Raw genomic sequence first — 19,397 nt, forward strand, 5'->3', positions numbered from 1 at the left:
ACGTCTGGAACCTCAGTCCGTGCCAAATTCTGGACGCATCTGGTCTGGAAAGATGAAGCCCTGAGCGTCATGACATAAGCCACATGACCAGTTCTAGAAAACGTCTCTTGACTAAAGAGTTCTGAAGCTCATTTACAATAAAGACATGCGAATGAAATCATTCTGTAAGCTACACTGAGCTAGTCTACAATAATAGGCCTTTTCATTCTTGAGTTGCGATGTTTGTACATGCTTTAGTCTTGAATAATGTATGATACAATTCATTACTTCAATATGTACATAGGTCCCAGAATGAGATTCAGTCAGCTAAAGTTCCTCAAACTCTCCCTCTGTCTGTTTCTTTCAGATTGGTCGGCTGGTGATTGGACACAACGGCCTCCTCTCCACCCCTGCTGTGTCCTGCATCATCAGGAAGATCAAGGCTATTGGTGGAATCATCCTGACAGCCAGTCACAATCCAGGAGGCCCCGGGGGAGACTCTGGGGTCAAATTCAACGTGGCCAATGGAGGTGAGGTGCTTATTTGACTGATTGCTGTCAACCTGCCAGCCAGTCAATTTATCAGTCAGTTAAAGGGTTGATGGATGTCCTCCTACCTAAGGAGTTTTCTTTTCACCACTGATACTTGTGCTTGCTCTTCTTGGCTTTATGCCCAGGTTATTAGTGGGCTCTTTATTATAAATGTGTTTGTTAAAAGTGCTATATGAATACAATATTGGTGATTTATTGACTGAGTTAAGAGAGTTGGCACCATAGCCCACTCACAGCCCCAGCAATTATCAGTGTATTCTCTTAACAAGGAATACTCACATATTCCTGAAGTTCCATCATGGACAGGCCTTCCGAGTCCCCAGGGTTTTACTGTGGAATCTCAGTCATCTTCCAGTCCTATAAATAGAGCAAAGTGGTGTTGCTCTCCTCATCCCTCATATCTCACGCAACAGTAGTTATCTTTCAGAGCCCACAGACTGTGGCTCCCAAAAGGATACTACACAATGTTCACTTTGTCAATGTCTACATGACTCCAGTAGCTTCTTACAATCCTCACATGGTGTATAGAAGATTATGACTACTCAGTAATATGACCTCTCAATCTAGAGCAAAATGTTATTTAACTTCCTATGAATAACAGTTGTGCATTAATATGCCACCATAGGCTTCGCTGTTCTTAAATGTACAGTGCCTTGCAATAGTATTCATCCCCCTTTTCCTATTTTGTTGCATTACAACCTGTAATTTAAATAGATTTTTTTGGGGGAATTTCATGTAACGGTCCAAATTGGTGAAGTGAAATGAAAAAAAATAACTTGGTTAAAAAGATACATTTAAAAAATAAATGGAGGGGCCTCCAGCTGTGCCACCAGAGACTCTGGGTTTGCGCCCAGGCTCTGTCGTAACAGGCCGCGACCGGAAGGTCCGTGGGGCGACACTCAATTGGCCTAGCGTGGTATGGGTTAGGGAGGGGTTGGCCGGTAGGGATATCCTTGTCTCATCGTGCACCAGCAACTCCTGTGGCGGGCCAGGCGCAGTGCGCGCTAACCAAGGTTGCCAGGTGCACAGTGTTTCCTCCGACACATTGGTGCAGCTGGCATCCGGGTTGGATGCGCGCTGCATTAAGAAGCGCGCATCCAACCCGGTGGTTGGGTTGTGTATCGGAGGACGCATGACTTTCAACCTTCGTCTCTCCCGAGCCCGTACGGGAGTTGTAGCGATGAGACAAGATAGTAGCTACTAAAAAACAATTGGATACCATGAAATTGGGGAGAAAACGGGCAAAAAACACATATGCTTGCATATGTTTTCACCCCCTTTGCCTCTAAATAAGATCTGGTGCAAGTCCACCTGTGTGCAATCTAAGTGTCACATGATCTCAGTATACGATACCGTTCAAAAGTTTGGGGTCACTTAGAAATGTCCTTATTCTTGAAAGAAAAGCAATTTTTTTTCTCCATTAAAAAAACATCAAATTGATCAGAAATACAAAACATTGATAATGTTGTAAATTACTATTGTAGCTAGAAACGGATGATTTTTAATGGAATATCTTCATAGGCGTACAGAGGCCCATTATCAGCAACCATCACTCCAGTGTTCCAATGGCACGTTGTGTTAGCTAATCCAAGTTTATAATTTTAAAAGGCTAATTGATCATAAGAAAACCCTTTTGCAATTATGTTAGCATAGCTGAAATCTGTTGTTCTGATTAAAGAAGCAATACAACTGGCCTTCTTTTGACTAGTTGAGTATCTGGAGAATCAGCATTTGTGGGTTTGATTACAGGCTCAAAATGGCCAGAAACAAATACCTTTCTTCTGAAACTCGTCTGTCTATTCTTGTTCTGAGAAATGAAGGCTATTTCATGTGAGAAATTGCCAAGAAACTGAAGATCTCGTACAACGCTGTGTACTACTCCCTTCACAGAACAGCGCAAACTGGCTCTAACCAGAATAGAAAGAGGAGTGGGAGGCCCCGCTGCACAACTGAGCAAGAGGACAAGTACATTAGAGTGTCTAGTTTGAGAAACAGACGCCTCACAAGTCCTCAACTGGCAGCTTCATGAAATAGTACGCACAAAACACCAGTCTCAATGTCAACGGTGAAGAGGCGTCTCCGGGATGCTGGCCTTCTAGGGTTTCTAGGGTTTCAAATCATTTACAGAGAAAATGACAGTAAGGGCACTAATCACATCTCTATTTTGAAGTTGTCGCTTTACCTTGATTGAGGGTCAGGTGTATCACTGGGTAATGAGATAGCCAACATGGTTGATTATGGATTAAGTCCGCTCACACACTAATCTAATGTTTCCTCATAGCATCTGGCCCGTGAGCAAGTGGCCCAATTACACCAAGTCTCAACAATTAGCTCTCCGTAAAACCTGGTTGTACTGTAGTCAATAAGATGCTTATCAGATTTGGCATGTAGTCATCATTAACAGTAAATACCATAAGGTATTTGAGGTCCTCCTGGACTGAAGTGGAACACCAGAATTATGAGGATTAACACAATTGTAGTAGGTAGGTCCAAATGTGAAGTGTATCAGGAATAAACTGGAATAGTTCACCATGAGGAGAGAGAGGGGGGAGTTCTTGTTTAGTTCCTGTCCCCCACCTTTAGTACTGTTGAGATGAACTGTTCCTGTAGGATCTCTTTGTCCAGGTTTCTCCCTGTAGAGGTGAGGGGATACAAAGGCTTTATTGAGTGAGGTACACATCAGAAGAATGCATTCATACACACTTACACACTTATGCACAGACACACACACACACAGTGCTGACATATGAAGACTAGGTGGTTGACCCCAGGCTCCTCTCCCCACACCTGTGGGGACTGATCAAGCTCGTAGAGTTCATGGACCCCCTGCAACATCACCTGGTGGGCTTTACCTGCGATAGACATGACCCCCTGGGATAGTACACACACACACACACACACACACACACACACACACACACACACACACACACACACACACACACACACACACACACACACACACACACACACACACACAGTTCAGAGACTTAGACATACATACAGTACAGCTGTTCTGAAAGTCCCCAAAGTCTGCAACACCACTAAGCAAAGGGCATCATGAAGACCCAGGAGGTCTCCAAACAGGTCAGGGCCAAAGTTGTGGAAAAGTACAGATCAGGGTTGGGTTATAAAAAAATATCAGAAACTTTGAACATCCCACTGAGCACCATTAAATCCATAATTAAAAAATTGAAAGAATTTGGCACCACAACAAACCTGCCAAGAGAGGGCCGCCCACCAAAACTCACGGACCAGGCAAGGAGGACATTAATCGGAGAGGCAACAAAGAGACCAAAGATAACCCTGAAGGAGTTGCACTGCTCCACAGCGGAGAATAGAGTATCTGTCCATAGGACCACTTTAAGCCTTACACTCCACAGAGCTGGGCTTTACGGAGGAGTGCCCAGAAAAAAGCCATTGCTTAAAAAAAAAAATAAGCAAACACGTTTGGTGTTCGCCAAAAGGCATGTGGGAGACTATCCAAACACATGGCAGAAGGTACTCTGGTCAGATGAGACTAAAATGTAGGTTTTTGGCCATCAAGGAAAACGCTATGTCTGGCACAAACCCAACACTTCTCATTACCCGAGAACACCATCCATCATGCTGTGGGGATGTTTTTCATCGGCAAGGACTGGGAAACTGGTCAGAATTAAAGGAATGATGGATGGCGCTAAATACAGAGACATTGTTGAGGGAAACCTGTTTCAGTCTTCCAGAGATTTGAGACTTGGATGGACGGAGGGTCACCTTCCAGCAGGACAATGACCCTAAGCATACTGCTAAAGCAACACTCGGGTGGTTTAAGAGGGAATATTTAAATGTCTTGGAATGGCCTAGTCAAAGCCCAGACCTCAATCCAATTGCGAGTCTCTGGTTTGACTTAAAGATTGCTGTACACCAGCAGAACCCATACAACTTGAAGGAACTGGAGCAGTTTTGCCTTGAAGAATGGGCAAAAATTTCAATGGCTAGATGTGCCAAGCTTATAGAGACATATCCCAAAAGACATGCAGCTGTAATTGCTGCAAAAGGAGGCTCTACAAAGTATTGCCTTTGGGGGTGAATAGTTATGCACACTCAAGTTTTCATTTTTTTTGTGTCTTATTTCTTGTTTGTTTCACAATAAATAAATAAATTGAATCTTCAAAGTGGTAGGCATGTTGTGTAAATGAAATGATACAAACCCCACAGAAATCAATTTTAATTCCAGGTTGGAAGGCAACAAAATAGGAAAAATGCCAAGGGGGATGAATACTTTCGCAAGCCACTGTATAACAACCACCATAGGCCAGGAACAGGGTACATAATGTGCAAGCAAACATTGGTGTCCATGGTAACCGTGTGTCCCCCCCCTCCCCCCAATAGGCCCGTCTCCAGACACGGTGATGGAGAAGATTGCCCAGGTGAGTAGGACCCTGGAGGAGTATGCCATATGTCCTGACCTCCGCATTGACCTGGCCAGGCTGGGACGCCACGACTTTGACCTGGAGAACAAGTTCAAACCCTTCAGAGGTACTGGACACACACAGACCAGACACACACAGAGCTAGGGGCATAGAAGCCACTCTGACATTGGGGGGAACTATTTTCCTATGTGGGATTTTTTGTTGTTGAAAAAATAGGTTTTAAATGCTCATTTCTAGTGACTTTTGAAAAAAGGGTACAGAAAAATATGAACTTAAAAATGGTCAAATTTACAAGGCTAAGGGGGCCCTTGTAGAGGGGCACGTACTCCGATACAGTCCAATCAGTCTTGAGGGCCATGGCCATTCGTACTGTACTGAATACCAGTGTGACTGTTAATGTGCATACATTCAATTACACAACCATTTTGTACTCTTTCTCTGCTACTGTATGATTCATTTCCTAGTATTTTTCTCACTTCCACTATGTCAGGTTGTTACAACTGCTGCTCTACATACAGTATGGGTTGAAACTTAATGTAATATTTTCAACTTATAATACAGTTATTATACTGTGTTAAAAACTGTTTTGATAAATAATAAAATATCATCATGGCTGCCTCTCTCATGCATGAAGTTAACACATGCAATACACCCTCTAGACTTAAACTGCTATCGTTTCATCAGAGACCATATTTGATCATTCCGATTGATTCACACTCTGACAGATCATCAGTCTATGAACTCTATGAGCTTGGAGAGGCACTTCTCACTGTCTTACCTGCTCTCCCTCTCTGCTATCTGTCTGTCCGTGGGAATCATCGTTGCCTCTCTCCTGAATGAAGTTAACACATGAAGTTAACACATGCATTACACCCCCCATTACACACCGACAGCGTAGCCTAGTGGTTAGAGCGTTGGACTAGTAACCGGAAGGTTGCGAGTTCAAACCCCCGAGCTGTCCTAAACCCCTCAGACTCAACTCTGGACCGTGAAGCCAGTTCCAATCCTTTTTTCCCATTGTTCCCCTCTAATCAGGGACTGATTTAGACCTGGGACACCAGGTGGGCGTAATTAATTATCAGGAAGAACAGAAAACTAGCAGGTTCGTAGGGTAAGAGTTGACTACCCCTGCTGTAGTCCAAGGATGGGCAACTTTGATGGGGGTCGGGGCCACAAAAAATCAGAACTCATCACGAGGGACTGCAGTGGCTATCAGGTCTGATTACCCACATCCATACTCACACCTGCAGTCAGAGTCGCCCCTAGCGTTCGGGGGCCCTAAATGACATTTAGTTGGTGGTTAATTCTACTCCGCCCCATGAGACAAATGTCTTGCAATTTCCTGGAGAGAAATGTTTAATATAATATCTGAGTGAGAGTGACTAACAAAATCAATGGGGGCTCCCTGGTCGGTAATTCGACCATAATTACTACAAGTTTAGATAGCTGGCTAGACATGCATTTTTTTAGACATGGCTAATTGAGTGACTCTCAGTGACTGACATAACAAGATAAAACGGCTGATGCACAACCACATTTTGAAATTGCACCTTGTGTATCCTGCTTTTGTAACTCAGCAAGGTGAGAGTTCCTAAAAAAAAGAAAAAAAGAATAATTGTGTGTGTGCTCCTATGCCCCCACACAGAGCAGCATACACAGAGCAGACACACTGCAAACACATATACAGTGCATTCGGGAAAGTATTCAGACCCCTTTACTTTTTCCACATTTTGTTACATTACAGCCTTAACCAAAAACTTTGTTTAAACACCTTTGGAAGCGATTACAGCCTCAAGTCTTCTTGGGTATGATGCTACAAGCTTGGCACACCGGTTTGGGGAGTTTCTCCCATTCTTCTCTGGAGATCCTCTCAAGCTCTGTTAGGTTGGATGGGGAGTGTAACTGCACAGCTATTTCAGGTCTCTCCAGAGATGTTTGATCAGGTTCAAGTCCATGCTTTGGCTGGGCCACTCAAGGACATTAAGAGACTTGTCCTGAAGCCATTCCTGCGTTGTTTTGGCTGTGTGCTTAGGGTCGTTGTCCCGTTGGAAGGTCAACCTTCGCCCCCAGTCTGAGGTCCTGAGTGCTCTGAAGCAAGTTTTCATCAAGGATCTCTCTGTACTTTGCTCCATTCATCTTTCCCCTTGATCCTGACTAGTTTCCCAGTCCTTGCCACTGAAAACATCCCCACAACATTATGCTGCCACCACCATGCTACACCGTAGGGATGGTGCCAGGTTTCCTCCAGACGTGACGCTTGGCATTCAGGCCAAAGAGTTCAAACTTGGTTTCATCAGACCAGAAAATATTTTCTCATGGTCTTGAGAGTCTTTAGGTGCCTTTTGGCAAACTCCAAGTGGGCTGTCCTGTACCTTTTAGTGAGGAGTGGCTTCTGTCTGGCCACTCTACCATAAAGGCCTGATTGGTGGAGTGCTGCAGAGATGGTTGTCTTTCTGGAAGGTTATGCCATCTCCACAGAGGAACTCTGGAGCTTTGTCAGAATGACCTTTCGGTTCTTTGTCACCTACCTGACCAAAGCCCTTCTTACCCGATTGCTCAGTTTGGCTGGACGGCCAGCTCTAGGAAGAGTCTTGGTGATTCCAATATTCTTCCATTTAAGAATGATGGATGCCACTGTGTTCTTGGGAACCTTCAATGCGTCAGACAATTTTTGTTACAATTCCCCAGATCTGTGCCTCGACACAATCCTGTCTTGGAGCTCTACGGACAATTCCTTCAACCTCATGGCTTGGTTTTTGCACTGACATGAACTGTCAACTGTGGGACCTTATTTAAACAGAGGTGTGCCTTTCCAAATCTAGTCCAATCAATTGAATTGACCACAGGTGGACTCCAATCAAGTTGTAGAGACACCTCAATGATGATCAATGGAAACAGGATGCACCTGTGCTCAATTTCGAGTCTCATAGCAAAGGATCTGAATACTTATGTAAATAAGGTATTACTATTTTTCATTTTGAATACATTTGCAAACATTTTTTTAAAAGTTGTTGCTTCGGTATGTAGATTGATGAGGGGGAAAAATGATTTAATCAATTTTAGAATAAGGCTGTAACGTAACAAAATGACGAAAAAGTGAAGGGGTCTGAATACTTTCCAAATGCACTGTATGTTCACACACTCACACGCCAGGCATACACAGTCTCACCACACATACACTCTGTTCTTGCATACAAGTAGCATACATGCTATTGGATTGATAGACACATGCAGATACACACTAGACTCTGAGCCACTGCCCTCCTCTTCTGTGTGTTGTTAGTTGAGATAGTGGACTCGGTGGAGTTGTACCTCAACCTCCTGAGAACCATCTTTGACTTCAACGCCATCAAGAGCCTTCTGACAGGACCTGAACAGCTGAAGATACGCATAGACGCCATGAACGGAGGTAGGAAAATACTAATAAAGACCAAAGTAATTACAGTATTGTATCAGGTGCTTACCAGTGATTATATTGTATTGTGTTCTATTGTATTGTATTATATTCCATTGTATTATTTTCTATTATATTGTACTCTATTGTCAGTGATGGGTCTGTACGTGCGCCGTATCATGTGTGATGAGCTGGGGGCTCCTGCCAATGCGGCTGTCAACTGTGTCCCCATGGAGGACTTTGGGGGCCGGCCTCCAGAGCCCAACCTCACATACGCAGCCCCATTGGTTGATGCCATGAAGGGCGGAGACATTGGTTTCGGAGCTGCGTTCGATGCAGACGGGGTAAGACAGCTGAGGAGGAGAGGAACACTGCCTTCACAAAGTATAGTATTCACTTGACTTTTTCCACATTTTGTTGTGTTACAGCAGTGGTATTCAAACTTTTTCAGCGGGGACCCCATTTTTTCCCACATTTTTTCCCACAAGAATTTCTTGCGACCCCTCCCCACCCAAAATCTAATGACACAATCTTAAAATCATTACGTTTCGATTTTTACATCAACAAATAACCTTCAATTCATTGCATTTACATCTCTTATCAAAATGAAAAGAAACCAATAAATACATTAACTCAATACAATTGTATCTTTCTTAAAACATTTGTATATTGTCCCATACAATAATCTGTTCTCTTAACTGTTATTTTTATTTTGGTGATCCCACTGCAGAACTTGACTTTGACTACTTTGTTAAAGCCGGAATTAAAAATGAATTAAATGTAGATCTTTTTTCACTGGCCTACATGCCATAATGTCAAAGTGGAATTATGTTTTTTTGGACATTTAAAAAAATTAATTAATGAAAGCTGAAATGTCTTCAGTCAATAAGTATTCAACCCCTTTGTTATGACAACGCAAAAAAAAAGTTACATGGACTCACTCTGTGTGCAAAACCGTATTTAACATGATTTTTGAATGACTATCTCATCTATGTACCCCACACATACAATTATCTTCAAGGTCCCTCAGTCGAGCACTGAATTTTAAACACAGATTCAACCACAAATACCATGGAGGTTTTCCAATGCCTCGCAAAGGGCACCTATTGGTAGATGGGTAAAAATGTAAAAAATCAGACATTGAATAACCCTTTGAGCATGGTGAAGTTATTCATTATACAGTGGATGGTATATCAATACAATCAGTCACTACAAAGATACAGGTGTCATTCCTAACTCAGTTGACGGAGAGGAGGGAAACCGCTCAGGGATTTAACAATGGAAACTTTAAAACAGTTACGGAGTTTATTGGCTGTGATGGGAGAAAACTGAGGATGGATCAACAACATTGTAGTTACTCCACAATGCTAACCTGACTGATAGAGTGAAAAGAAGGACGCTTGTACAGAATAAAACATGCATCCTGATTTTAATAAGGCACTAAAGTAATACTGTAAAAAACGTATCAAAGCAATTACATTTTGTCCTGAATACATATCCAATACAACACATTACTGAGCACCACTCTCCATATTTTCAAGCATAGTGGTGGCTGCATCATGTTATGGGTATGCTTGTAATTGTTAAGGACGGGGGTGTTTTTCAGGATAAAAAAAATAACAGAATGGAGCTAAGCACAGGCAAAATCCTAGAGGAAAACCTGGTTCTGTCTGCTTTCCACCAGACACTGGAAGATTAATTCACCTTTCAGCAGAACAATAACCTAAAACACAACGCCAAATCTACACGGGAGTTGCTGAGTGGCCGAGTTACAGTTTTGATTTAAATCTGCTTGAAAATCTATGGCTACCTGAAAATGGTTGTCTAGTACTGATCAACAACCAATTTGACAGAGCTTGAATAAAGTGTGGAAAGCTTTTGGAGACTTACCCAGAAAGACTCAGAGCTGTAATCACTGCCACAAAGCGATTCTATACATTTGCAAAAAATTCTAAAAACATGTTTTCACTTCGTCATTATGGGGTATTGTTTGTAGATGGGTGAGAGAAAAATACATTTATTCCATTTTGATTTCAGGCTGTAACACAACAAAGTGTGGAATATGTCAAGGGGTATGAATACTTTCTGAAGGCACTGTATAATGTACAAAGTACTACAATACACTTTCAGGGGAGCTGATGAGGACGTTTGATGAGCATGTTTGATTCTGCTTAATTGGGCAGCGTTTACACTTTTGGGACTATTCCATTGGTTCCTTGGCAGCAAGCCAAATCAAGTATTTGAAAGAAAGAAAAAAAAACTTGACCTATGTGGACCCAGGTCTGCTTTCTAATGGGAATGTGGAATTGCCTTTGTTTGTTTTTGTCTGCATTTATTTCCTTGTCAATAGCAGGATGTTAGGCAATGGGACCAGCTAATATCTGTGACAGACATCTCTTTTTCCCCCACAACATCTCACATAGTAATTTGTACCAGCGCCACGCTCACGCACATTAGCCTAACTCAATTACCGGGCCGAGCATCAGGAGAATCATGTCACTCTTTTGTGTTCCATTGGAGCCCTCTCCCAGTGCTTACAGTGTTGCATCTTAGTAGGAAGGAGTGTGTCCCATACATTTGATTTGATTGGGAGAGATGCAATTAAAACAACCGTGTATCAACTGGTAGGGATGGGAGTGCCAGTTAGAGTAACAGCAAATGTTTATCTTTAACATACTTGAATTAGTGGATTAGATGAGGTATTTATTGCTTGTGCATTGTATATTTCTTCATGTATTGCTGTATGGTTGATGAGTGTATGTGTTGCAGGACCGGTATATGATCCTGGGTGAGAATGGTTTCTTTGTGAACCCTTCAGACTCCTTGGCTGTTATGGCTGCCAACCTCTCCTGTATCCCCTACTTCAGACAGCTGGGACTAAAGGGCTTCGCTAGGAGTATGGCTACCAGCACTGCCCTAGACAGGTAGGACACACACACCAATATCCCTATACCCTGTTTGTGGCTGCTGGATAAAATGCTCCACATGACTTTTCCATTTTTCAACACCTCTTCACCTTAGCCTCATCTCTGTCTGTCTGTCTGTCTGTCTGTCTGTCTGTCTGTCTGTCTGTCTGTCTGTCTGTCTGTCTGTCTGTCTGTCTGTCTCTCTCTCTGTATCTGTCTCTCTCTCTGTATCTGTGTCTGTCTGTCTCTCTCTCTCTCTGTATCTGTGTCTCTCTGTCTCTCTCTCTCTCTCATATTCATCCCTATGTCTCCCACTCTTGCAAACCCCAACCCCCCCGCCCCCACACTCACACACAAACACTGATCAAGGGGTCAGTAATGTACATTAACGTTATATGTGTGTGAACCTGGCCCCTGACCCTCTCTTCTCTTGAGGGTTGGTGGACTCTGTTAATGCTGGCAGCCATGGAGGAAATGAGCTCACTCCCCAAGCCCATATCTCAAGGGGCCGTAGCCGCTATCGCTAACCCTAGGTCACTTGTGAGGTTGACGTGACATCACGTCATTGATGGCCCCCTCGCCATGGAACTGATCTCACGCGCACATATGTACAGTATACACACACACACACACGCATACGCATACGCACGTGCACACAAAAGAGGGAGAAGTCAGGGGATTAGCAGAGTAATTTGAATAACAAGACAAGATCTATTTTCAAGCCCTCATCCTGTCCACTAACTAAATATGTACTATATTATAGAAAGTCAAAAGGGAAAACATTGTACACCTCCCTACTTCGGTTGCACAGGTAACTAACCACCGTACCATTTCCCTCCTCCTCCAGTTCAGCGTAGACAGGGTTATCCTCATCACCTGATGAACGAGAGCTGGGGCTATGTCTTCTGATATAGAAACATCATGGACACACTGATGACTGCAATGTCCTGTTCCAAAACACACTGACACATGAAAGATGATCTTCATGAGTCCCAATGCACCACAAGGTCATCCAACACCCATTAATACAAAAACGCCCATATGACACACACACACTGGCTGATTCCTGTACTGTATCGGTACCGGTGTCAGCGTATCTCAATAGTGTTGTGTTATTTAGTGAGTGCTGGGGAGCTTTATGATGGCCCCAGCCCAGTAGTATGCCTTTTAAGGAGTGTGAGAGCAACCATGCTCTATCTATCTGTGTGTGTGTGTGTGTGTGTGTGTGTGTGTGTATGCTTGCATGTATATATGTGTTCTTGTGCCTGTGTGTCTCAGTGTATACTTGTATATTTGTGTGATTGGTGTGTATGCGTGTGTGTGTATTTATGTGTGTGCGTGTGTGTGTGTGTATTTATGTGTGTGTGTGTGTGTGTGTGTATTTATATATGTGTGTGTGTGTGTGTGTGTGTGTGTGTGTGTGTGTGTGTGTGTGTGAGAGTGTGTGAGAGTGCGTGTGTGTGCGCAAGCGAGGGAAGCCCTATGTTTCTGCAGTGAGGGAAGGGAAGGTGGGAGGGGAAACATCTGCCTCTGCTTTGGCCACTCCAGAGAGGGGGGATGGGAGGAGAGAGGGAGGAGGAAGAGGGGAGGAGGGGTTTGGCTAGGCCACCGTTCTGCTTGTTACTAGGATAAACCAGTGAAAAACAAGGCCTTTTTAAAAAGTTTAAATTCTGTCTCCCTGATTTTTGTACTGGGATAAGTGTGTGTATGTGTGTGGGGGGTAGGGTTGGGTCTGTGTGTGTGCGCGCTCGTATCTGCATTTGGGTGTGTTTACGTGGGTCTCATCTATAAGACTGGAAAGTGACGCTAGTTGCCAGGGAGACATTGCTGAACCCAGCACCTGTTAAGAAAATCCCCCCACTCATCCTTCTCTGTCATCCTGAACCTGAGGAGGGGTACAACAGGATATATGGAGGACATTCAGGAGACCAGATCCATTCTTATACAATGTCTGTTACAGTGAGGGAACAGTGTAAACATGCAGAAGACGGTTGGTTCTTACTGACCCTCATGTCCCTGGGCCAAACTGTCCATCTTCTCCCCACGTCTCCAGTAACACTCGTCTGCCAACATCCCTCCCTTCTGGCAAAGACTGCTGGGAAAGAGGCTGTTTTCATTGTGGACACAGATGGAGGGACTGAGAGAAAGAGAGAGAGGGAGAAGGGAGGGAGGGAGGGACAGAGAAAGAGAGGAGTGGGGAGAGAAATAGAGAAGGAGAGAGAGAGAGCGCAGGAGAGAGAGAGAGAGACAGAAGGAAGAGAGAGATGGAGAGGGAGAGAAAGAAGTAGTGCTCACCCATGTGTCCATTTCTAACATGTCTTTTTACACTGGAGAGAGATTTAACGAGCAGAGAGATATCAGCCTTGGATAGTTTGATTGACAGTTGGACATGAGCTTGCTTCTCAGATACAGGCCCAAATAGCTCTCATTAGAATTTAACTACTGTGTTTACTTCTCCTAGTCAATAACTTTATGGGAACACAACTCTCATACTGAACAAAGAACAGGTTTTTGTAATTGTGATTATAAGAGGACATACATTTGACGACAAATCTTTGTGTTACTGAGAGGAAAATGAGGATGATTGCATCTGGAGAACAAGATACATGCTAATTAAATGACTATGAAGTTTTTGTCTTTGTATGTGTCTTCCAAGCCTTTCCTGACAGCTGAATCGGGACACACCCATGGGAGGAGTAATACTGGTCTAAAAACTATCTGTGTACCGATATCGGCTATCATTTACCGAAGTCCATTTTTGAAAACAGTTGCTGTTCCCAGTCAGGTTTAACTGAAAGCATGAAGGGAGTCAACCAAGTCAACAAGCAACTGTCCTCTTCCCTTTAGAGTTTGCCTATTGAGACAATTGACAGCGTTGCTAAAGCATCGCTGGAATGTTTGGGGAATGTTATGTGTCAGCTGTGAGCTCGTGTCAGGTTGTTTCGTGTGTGTCAGCTCTGAAGGGGCCTAGTGCTTATGTTATGTTGTTGTCAGGTTGTGGTCAGGGCACAGCTGGTGCGAGCATTAAGCCCTAGAAAAGCACCCCATTCCCTCAGCGCTGTTATGATGTCGTGGAAAACAAACAACTTTTTTCCAACACCCCCCCCCCCCCATCGTTGCCCCAACATCCCCTTAACGTTGCAGCAACGTTCTGCATGACCAGGGCCGTGCCGGGTGCTTGTGTTGGCTGCAGACATGCGAATGAAACGTCAACAGTGAGTCAAAGGGTCAGAGTTTCCATTTTCTTGTTGGAACGCCAGGCTTTCTGTTCCAGAGCCCTTCCCCGAGGGAAATAAAAAGGCTTCACACACACAAACACTGTGTGTTTATTTCACGGTGCAGACAACATCTCAACGTCTCACCCACCGGGAAATCACCCCTCAGAATTCCAACTGAATTCCACAATCCAGCATTCAGCATCTGGAATTGAAGTGCGGTGTGTTCAGGAGTTTTTCCAACTTGGGATCAGCAAACAGTTATGTTAGTTGCATGTTCTTTTGAATGACTCATTTGTGATGTAAATAATAATATTCACCCATCAAATCAAATTATATCGGTCACATACACGTGTTTAGCAGATGTTATTGCGGGTGTAGCGAAATGCTTGTGTTTCTAGCTCCAACAGTGCAGTAATATCTAACAATTTCACAACATATACCCAATACACACAAATCTAAGTAAAGGAATGGAATTAAGAATATATAAATATTTGGACGAGCAATGTCAGAGCGGCATAGACTAAGAAACAGTAGAATAGAATACAGTATATACATAAAAGATTAGTAATTATTAAAGTGACTACTGTTCCATTATTAAAGTGGCCAGTGATTTCAAGACTTTGTACAGTATATAAGGCAGCCGCCTCTAATGTGCTAGTGATGGCTATTTAACAGTCGGATGGCCTTGAGATAGAAGCTGTTTTTCAGTCTCTCGGCCCCAGCTTTGATGCACCTGTACTGACCTCGCCTTCTGGATGATAGCGGGGTGAACAGGCAGTGGCTCGGTTGGTTGTTGTCGTTAATGATCTTTTTGGCCTTCCTGTGAGATCAGGTGTTGTACGTGTCCTGGAGGGCAGGTAGTTTGCCCCTGGCGATGCGTTGGGAAGACCGCACCACCCTCTGGAGAACCCTGCGGTTGCGGGCACTGCAGTTGTCATACCAGACGGTGATACAGCCCGACAGGATGTTCTCAATTGTGCATCTATAAACGTTTGTGAGGGTTTTAGGTGCCAAGCCAAATTTCTTCAGCCTCCTGAGGTTGAAGAGGCACTGTTGCGCCTTCTTCACCACACTGTCTGTGTGGGTGGACCATTTAAGTTTGTCAGTTTGGGGCTTTATTGGCATGGGAAATGTGTTTACATTACCAAAGCAATTGAGATAAACAATAAACAAAAGTGAGAAGACACAAAACACTCAAAACGTTAAAAAAAGTTAGACATTTCAGGTGTTATTTTAGCAATGCACAAATAGTTAAAGTATGAATAGTAGGGAAAGATAAATAAACAGGTAAATATTAGTGGTATTTACAATGTAGTTTGTGCTCCATCAGTTGTCCTTTTCTCATGGCAACGAGCCACAAATCTTACTGCTGTGATTGCACACTGCGGTATTTCACCTAACAGATATGGGAGTTTATCGATGTTTGATTTGTTTTGTGGGTCTGTGTGATCTGTGGGAAAAGCGTATCTCTAATGTGGTCATACATGTGGCAGAAGGTTAGGAAGTGCAGCTCAGTTTCTACCATTTTAAGGGCAGCGGGCACATAGCCTGTCTTCTCTCGATGAACCAGGTCTGCCTATGGTGGCCTCTCGCAATAGCAAGGCTATGCTCATTGAGACTGTATATTGTCAAGGATTTTCTTAATTTTGGGTCAGTCACGGAGGTCAGGTATTCTGCCACTGTGCACTTGCTATTTGTGGCCTTATAGCATTACAATTTTCTCAGTTCTTTGGTTGATTCTGTCAAAAATATTTATCATTTTGCTTTCTCATAATTTGGTTGGGTCTAATTGTATTGCTGTACTGGGGCTCTGTGGGGTCTGTTTATGAACAGAGCCTCAGAACCAGTTGCTTGTTCATCTCTCTGTAGGTGAGAGCTTTGTGGTGGAATATGTGTGCATCGCTTTCTTTTAGATGGTTAGAAAATTTAACAGCTCTTTTATGGATTTTGATAACTACCGGGTATAGTCCTAATTCTGCTCTGCATGCATTGTTTGGGGTTTTGCATTGTACACAAAGAATTGTGCAATTGGGTTTGTCCCATTTTGTGAATTATTTGTCGGTGAATGGGCCCCAAACCTCCAACCATAGAGGGCAATGGGTTCTATAACTGAATCAAGTACTTTTTGCCAGATCATAATTGGGTTGTCGATTTTCATGTTCCGTTTGATGGCATAGAAGGCCCTTCTTGCCTTGTCTCTCAGAGGGTTATGATGTTGAGGCCCGGGTTAGGTATAGTTTGATTTGATTTGATATGATCCCCATTAGCCGACGCCAAAGGCGACAGCTATTCTTCCTGGGGTCCGACACATAATAAAAAATACATTACAGACAAAAGACTTTACAATTTACATACGTTTCTAAACATTAACATGTAGTGTGTGTGTGGATCAGTTACACATATAGTGTATTTGGAAGTATTCAGACCCCTTGACTTTTTCCACATTTTGTTAAGTTACAGTTATATGTTATATACATAAGTAATCAGACCCTTTGCTATGAGACTCGAAATTGAGCGCAGGTGCATCCTGTTTCCATTGATCGTCCTTGAGATGTCTCTACAACTTGGTTGGAATCCACCTGTGGTAAATTCAATTGTTAGGACATGATTTGGAAAGACACAAACCTGTCTATATAAGATCCCACAGTTGACAGTGCCTGTCAGAGCAAAAACCAAGCCATGCGGTCGAAGGAATTGTCCGTAGAGCTGCGAGACAGGATTGTGTCAAGACACAGTTTCTGCAGCATTGAAGGTCGCAAAGAACACAGTCGCAAAGAACCATCATTAAATGGAAGAAGTTTGGAACCACCAAGACTCTACCTAGAGCTGGCTGCCTGGCCAAACTGGGTAATCATGGGAGAAGGGTCTTGGTCAGGGAGGTGACCAAGAACCAGATGGTCACTCTGACAGAGGTTCACAGTTCCTCTGTGGAGATGGGAGAACCTTCCAGAAGGACAACCATCTCTGCAGCATTCACTATGGGGTATTGTGTGTCGATTGATGAGGGGATAAAACTATTTAGTCTATGTTAGAATAAGGCTGTAATGTAGCAATATATGGAAAAAGTCAACGGGTTTGAATACTTTACAATTGCACTGTACATGTCAATAAATACACACAACAAATCGGTCACATGGGGTAGAGGCGTTGTGCCGTGATGTGCTTTATTTGTTTTTTAAACAAGGTTTGCTATTCACTTGCACTATATAAGATGGAAGGGAGTTCCATGCATTCATGGCTCTGTATAATATTGTACACTTTCTTGAATTTGTTCTGGACCTGGAGACTGTGTAAAAAGACCCCTAGTGGCATGTCTGGTGTGTCACGGATCCCTCTGGAACTTTCATTACGCACACCTGGCCCCTATTCCCAGTGATTGTATTTGTATACATGTGCCCTTTGTTCACCATGGTGCTGTCAATTATTGTTACTATGTCCATTTTGGTGCGTGTGAGTACCTGTGTTTTGGCTTTTGTGCCATTGTGGATTGCGCAGATGATTACGGGTCTCGTCCCGTGGGTTAATCATTGTGCGTGTGTGTTATTTATTCGAGGTACTCCTCACTCTTTTGTTTGGGGTTTCTACCCTGTTTTTTGTTACGTGTTTGTTTGGTCTTTGTTCCTGTGCCTTTACACGGCAAGCCTTATTTTGGGCTAAATTTTAAAAACTATTACGCATTCCTGTGCCTGTCTCCCGACCCTTCATACCGACGTGACAGAATAATCTACCATTAAGAGAGACAGCGGGAATGACCCGTCCGACGTTGCTGCAACTGGTCTGTATGGCGTCGCCGCAACTTCGGCAGCTGCAACTAGGCCGTCCGATGTCGCCACAACGGTTCCGTCCAATGACGCAAAATCAGTAGCTGCAACTGGCCCGTCTGACGACGACACAACTTCGGCAGCTGCATCGGGTCCTGATCGACCCGCACTGTGTTCCTGTGATCTCCCTCGAGGCCGGAACTGTTGTGCTGCTGGTGTAGCGTGTCGGGGGGGGGGGATTACTGTCACGGATCCCTCTGGAACGTTCATTACGCACACCTGGCCCCTATTTCCAGTGACTAGTAATTGTATAAGTGTATCCTTGGTTTACCAGTATCCTGTCGATTATTGTTACAATGTCCATTAGTGTGTGTGAGTACCTGTGCTGTGTGTTTGGGGCTTTCGTGCCATTGTAGATGATTACGGGTCTCGTCCCGTGGGTTAATCATTGTGCATGTATTATTTATTCGAGGTACTCCTCCTTCTTTTGTTTTGAGTTTCTACCCTGTGTTTTGTGATGATTTGTACCAAATACCATTCTCTTAGTTTTAGAAATTTATTTATTTATTTTATTTATTTCACCTTTATTTAACCAGGTAAGCAAGTTGAGAACAAGTTCTCATTTACAATTGTGACCTGGCCAAGATAAAGCAAAGCAGTTCGACACATACAACGACACAGAGTTACACATGGAGTAAAACAAACATACAGTCAATAATACAGTAAAAAAAAAAAAGTCTATATACAATGTGAGCAAATTAGGTGAGAAGGGAGGTAAAGGCAAAAAAGGCCATGGTGGCAAAGTAAATACAATATAGCAAGTAAAACACTGGAATGGTAGTTTTGCAATGGAAGAATGTGCAAAGTAGAAATAAAAATAATGGGGTGCAAAGGAGCAAAATAAATAAATAAATCAAATACAGTTGGGAAAGAGGTAGTTGTTTGGGCTAAATTATAGGTGGGCTATGTACAGGTGCAGTAATCTGTAAGATGCTCTGACAGTTGGTGCTTAAAGCTAGTGAGGGAGATAAGTGTTTCCAATTTAAGAGATTTTTGTAGTTCGTTCCAGTCATTGGCAGCAGAGAACTGGAAGGAGAGGCGGCCAAAGAAAGAATTGGTTTTGGGGGTGACTAGAGAGATATACCTGCTGGAGCGTGTGCTACAGGTGGGAGATGC

General features: G+C 43.4%; 1 protein-coding gene across 1 annotated transcript in view; it reads left to right on the forward strand.

Annotated features, from left to right (window-relative positions):
• Window positions 1-19,397, forward strand: part of pgm5 (phosphoglucomutase 5) — a 52,017-nt gene that overhangs the window by 1,919 nt on the left and 30,701 nt on the right. The window contains exons 2-6 of the mRNA XM_029638304.2: window positions 347-509; window positions 4,902-5,048; window positions 8,226-8,351; window positions 8,490-8,680; window positions 11,106-11,260. Coding sequence (XP_029494164.2) covers window positions 347-509; window positions 4,902-5,048; window positions 8,226-8,351; window positions 8,490-8,680; window positions 11,106-11,260 — 782 coding nt within the window. The remainder of the gene's footprint in view (window positions 1-346; window positions 510-4,901; window positions 5,049-8,225; window positions 8,352-8,489; window positions 8,681-11,105; window positions 11,261-19,397) is intronic.

The sequence above is a fragment of the Oncorhynchus nerka genome, linkage group LG27, assembly GCF_034236695.1.
Source record: "Oncorhynchus nerka isolate Pitt River linkage group LG27, Oner_Uvic_2.0, whole genome shotgun sequence".
Taxonomy (NCBI): domain Eukaryota; kingdom Metazoa; phylum Chordata; class Actinopteri; order Salmoniformes; family Salmonidae; genus Oncorhynchus; species Oncorhynchus nerka.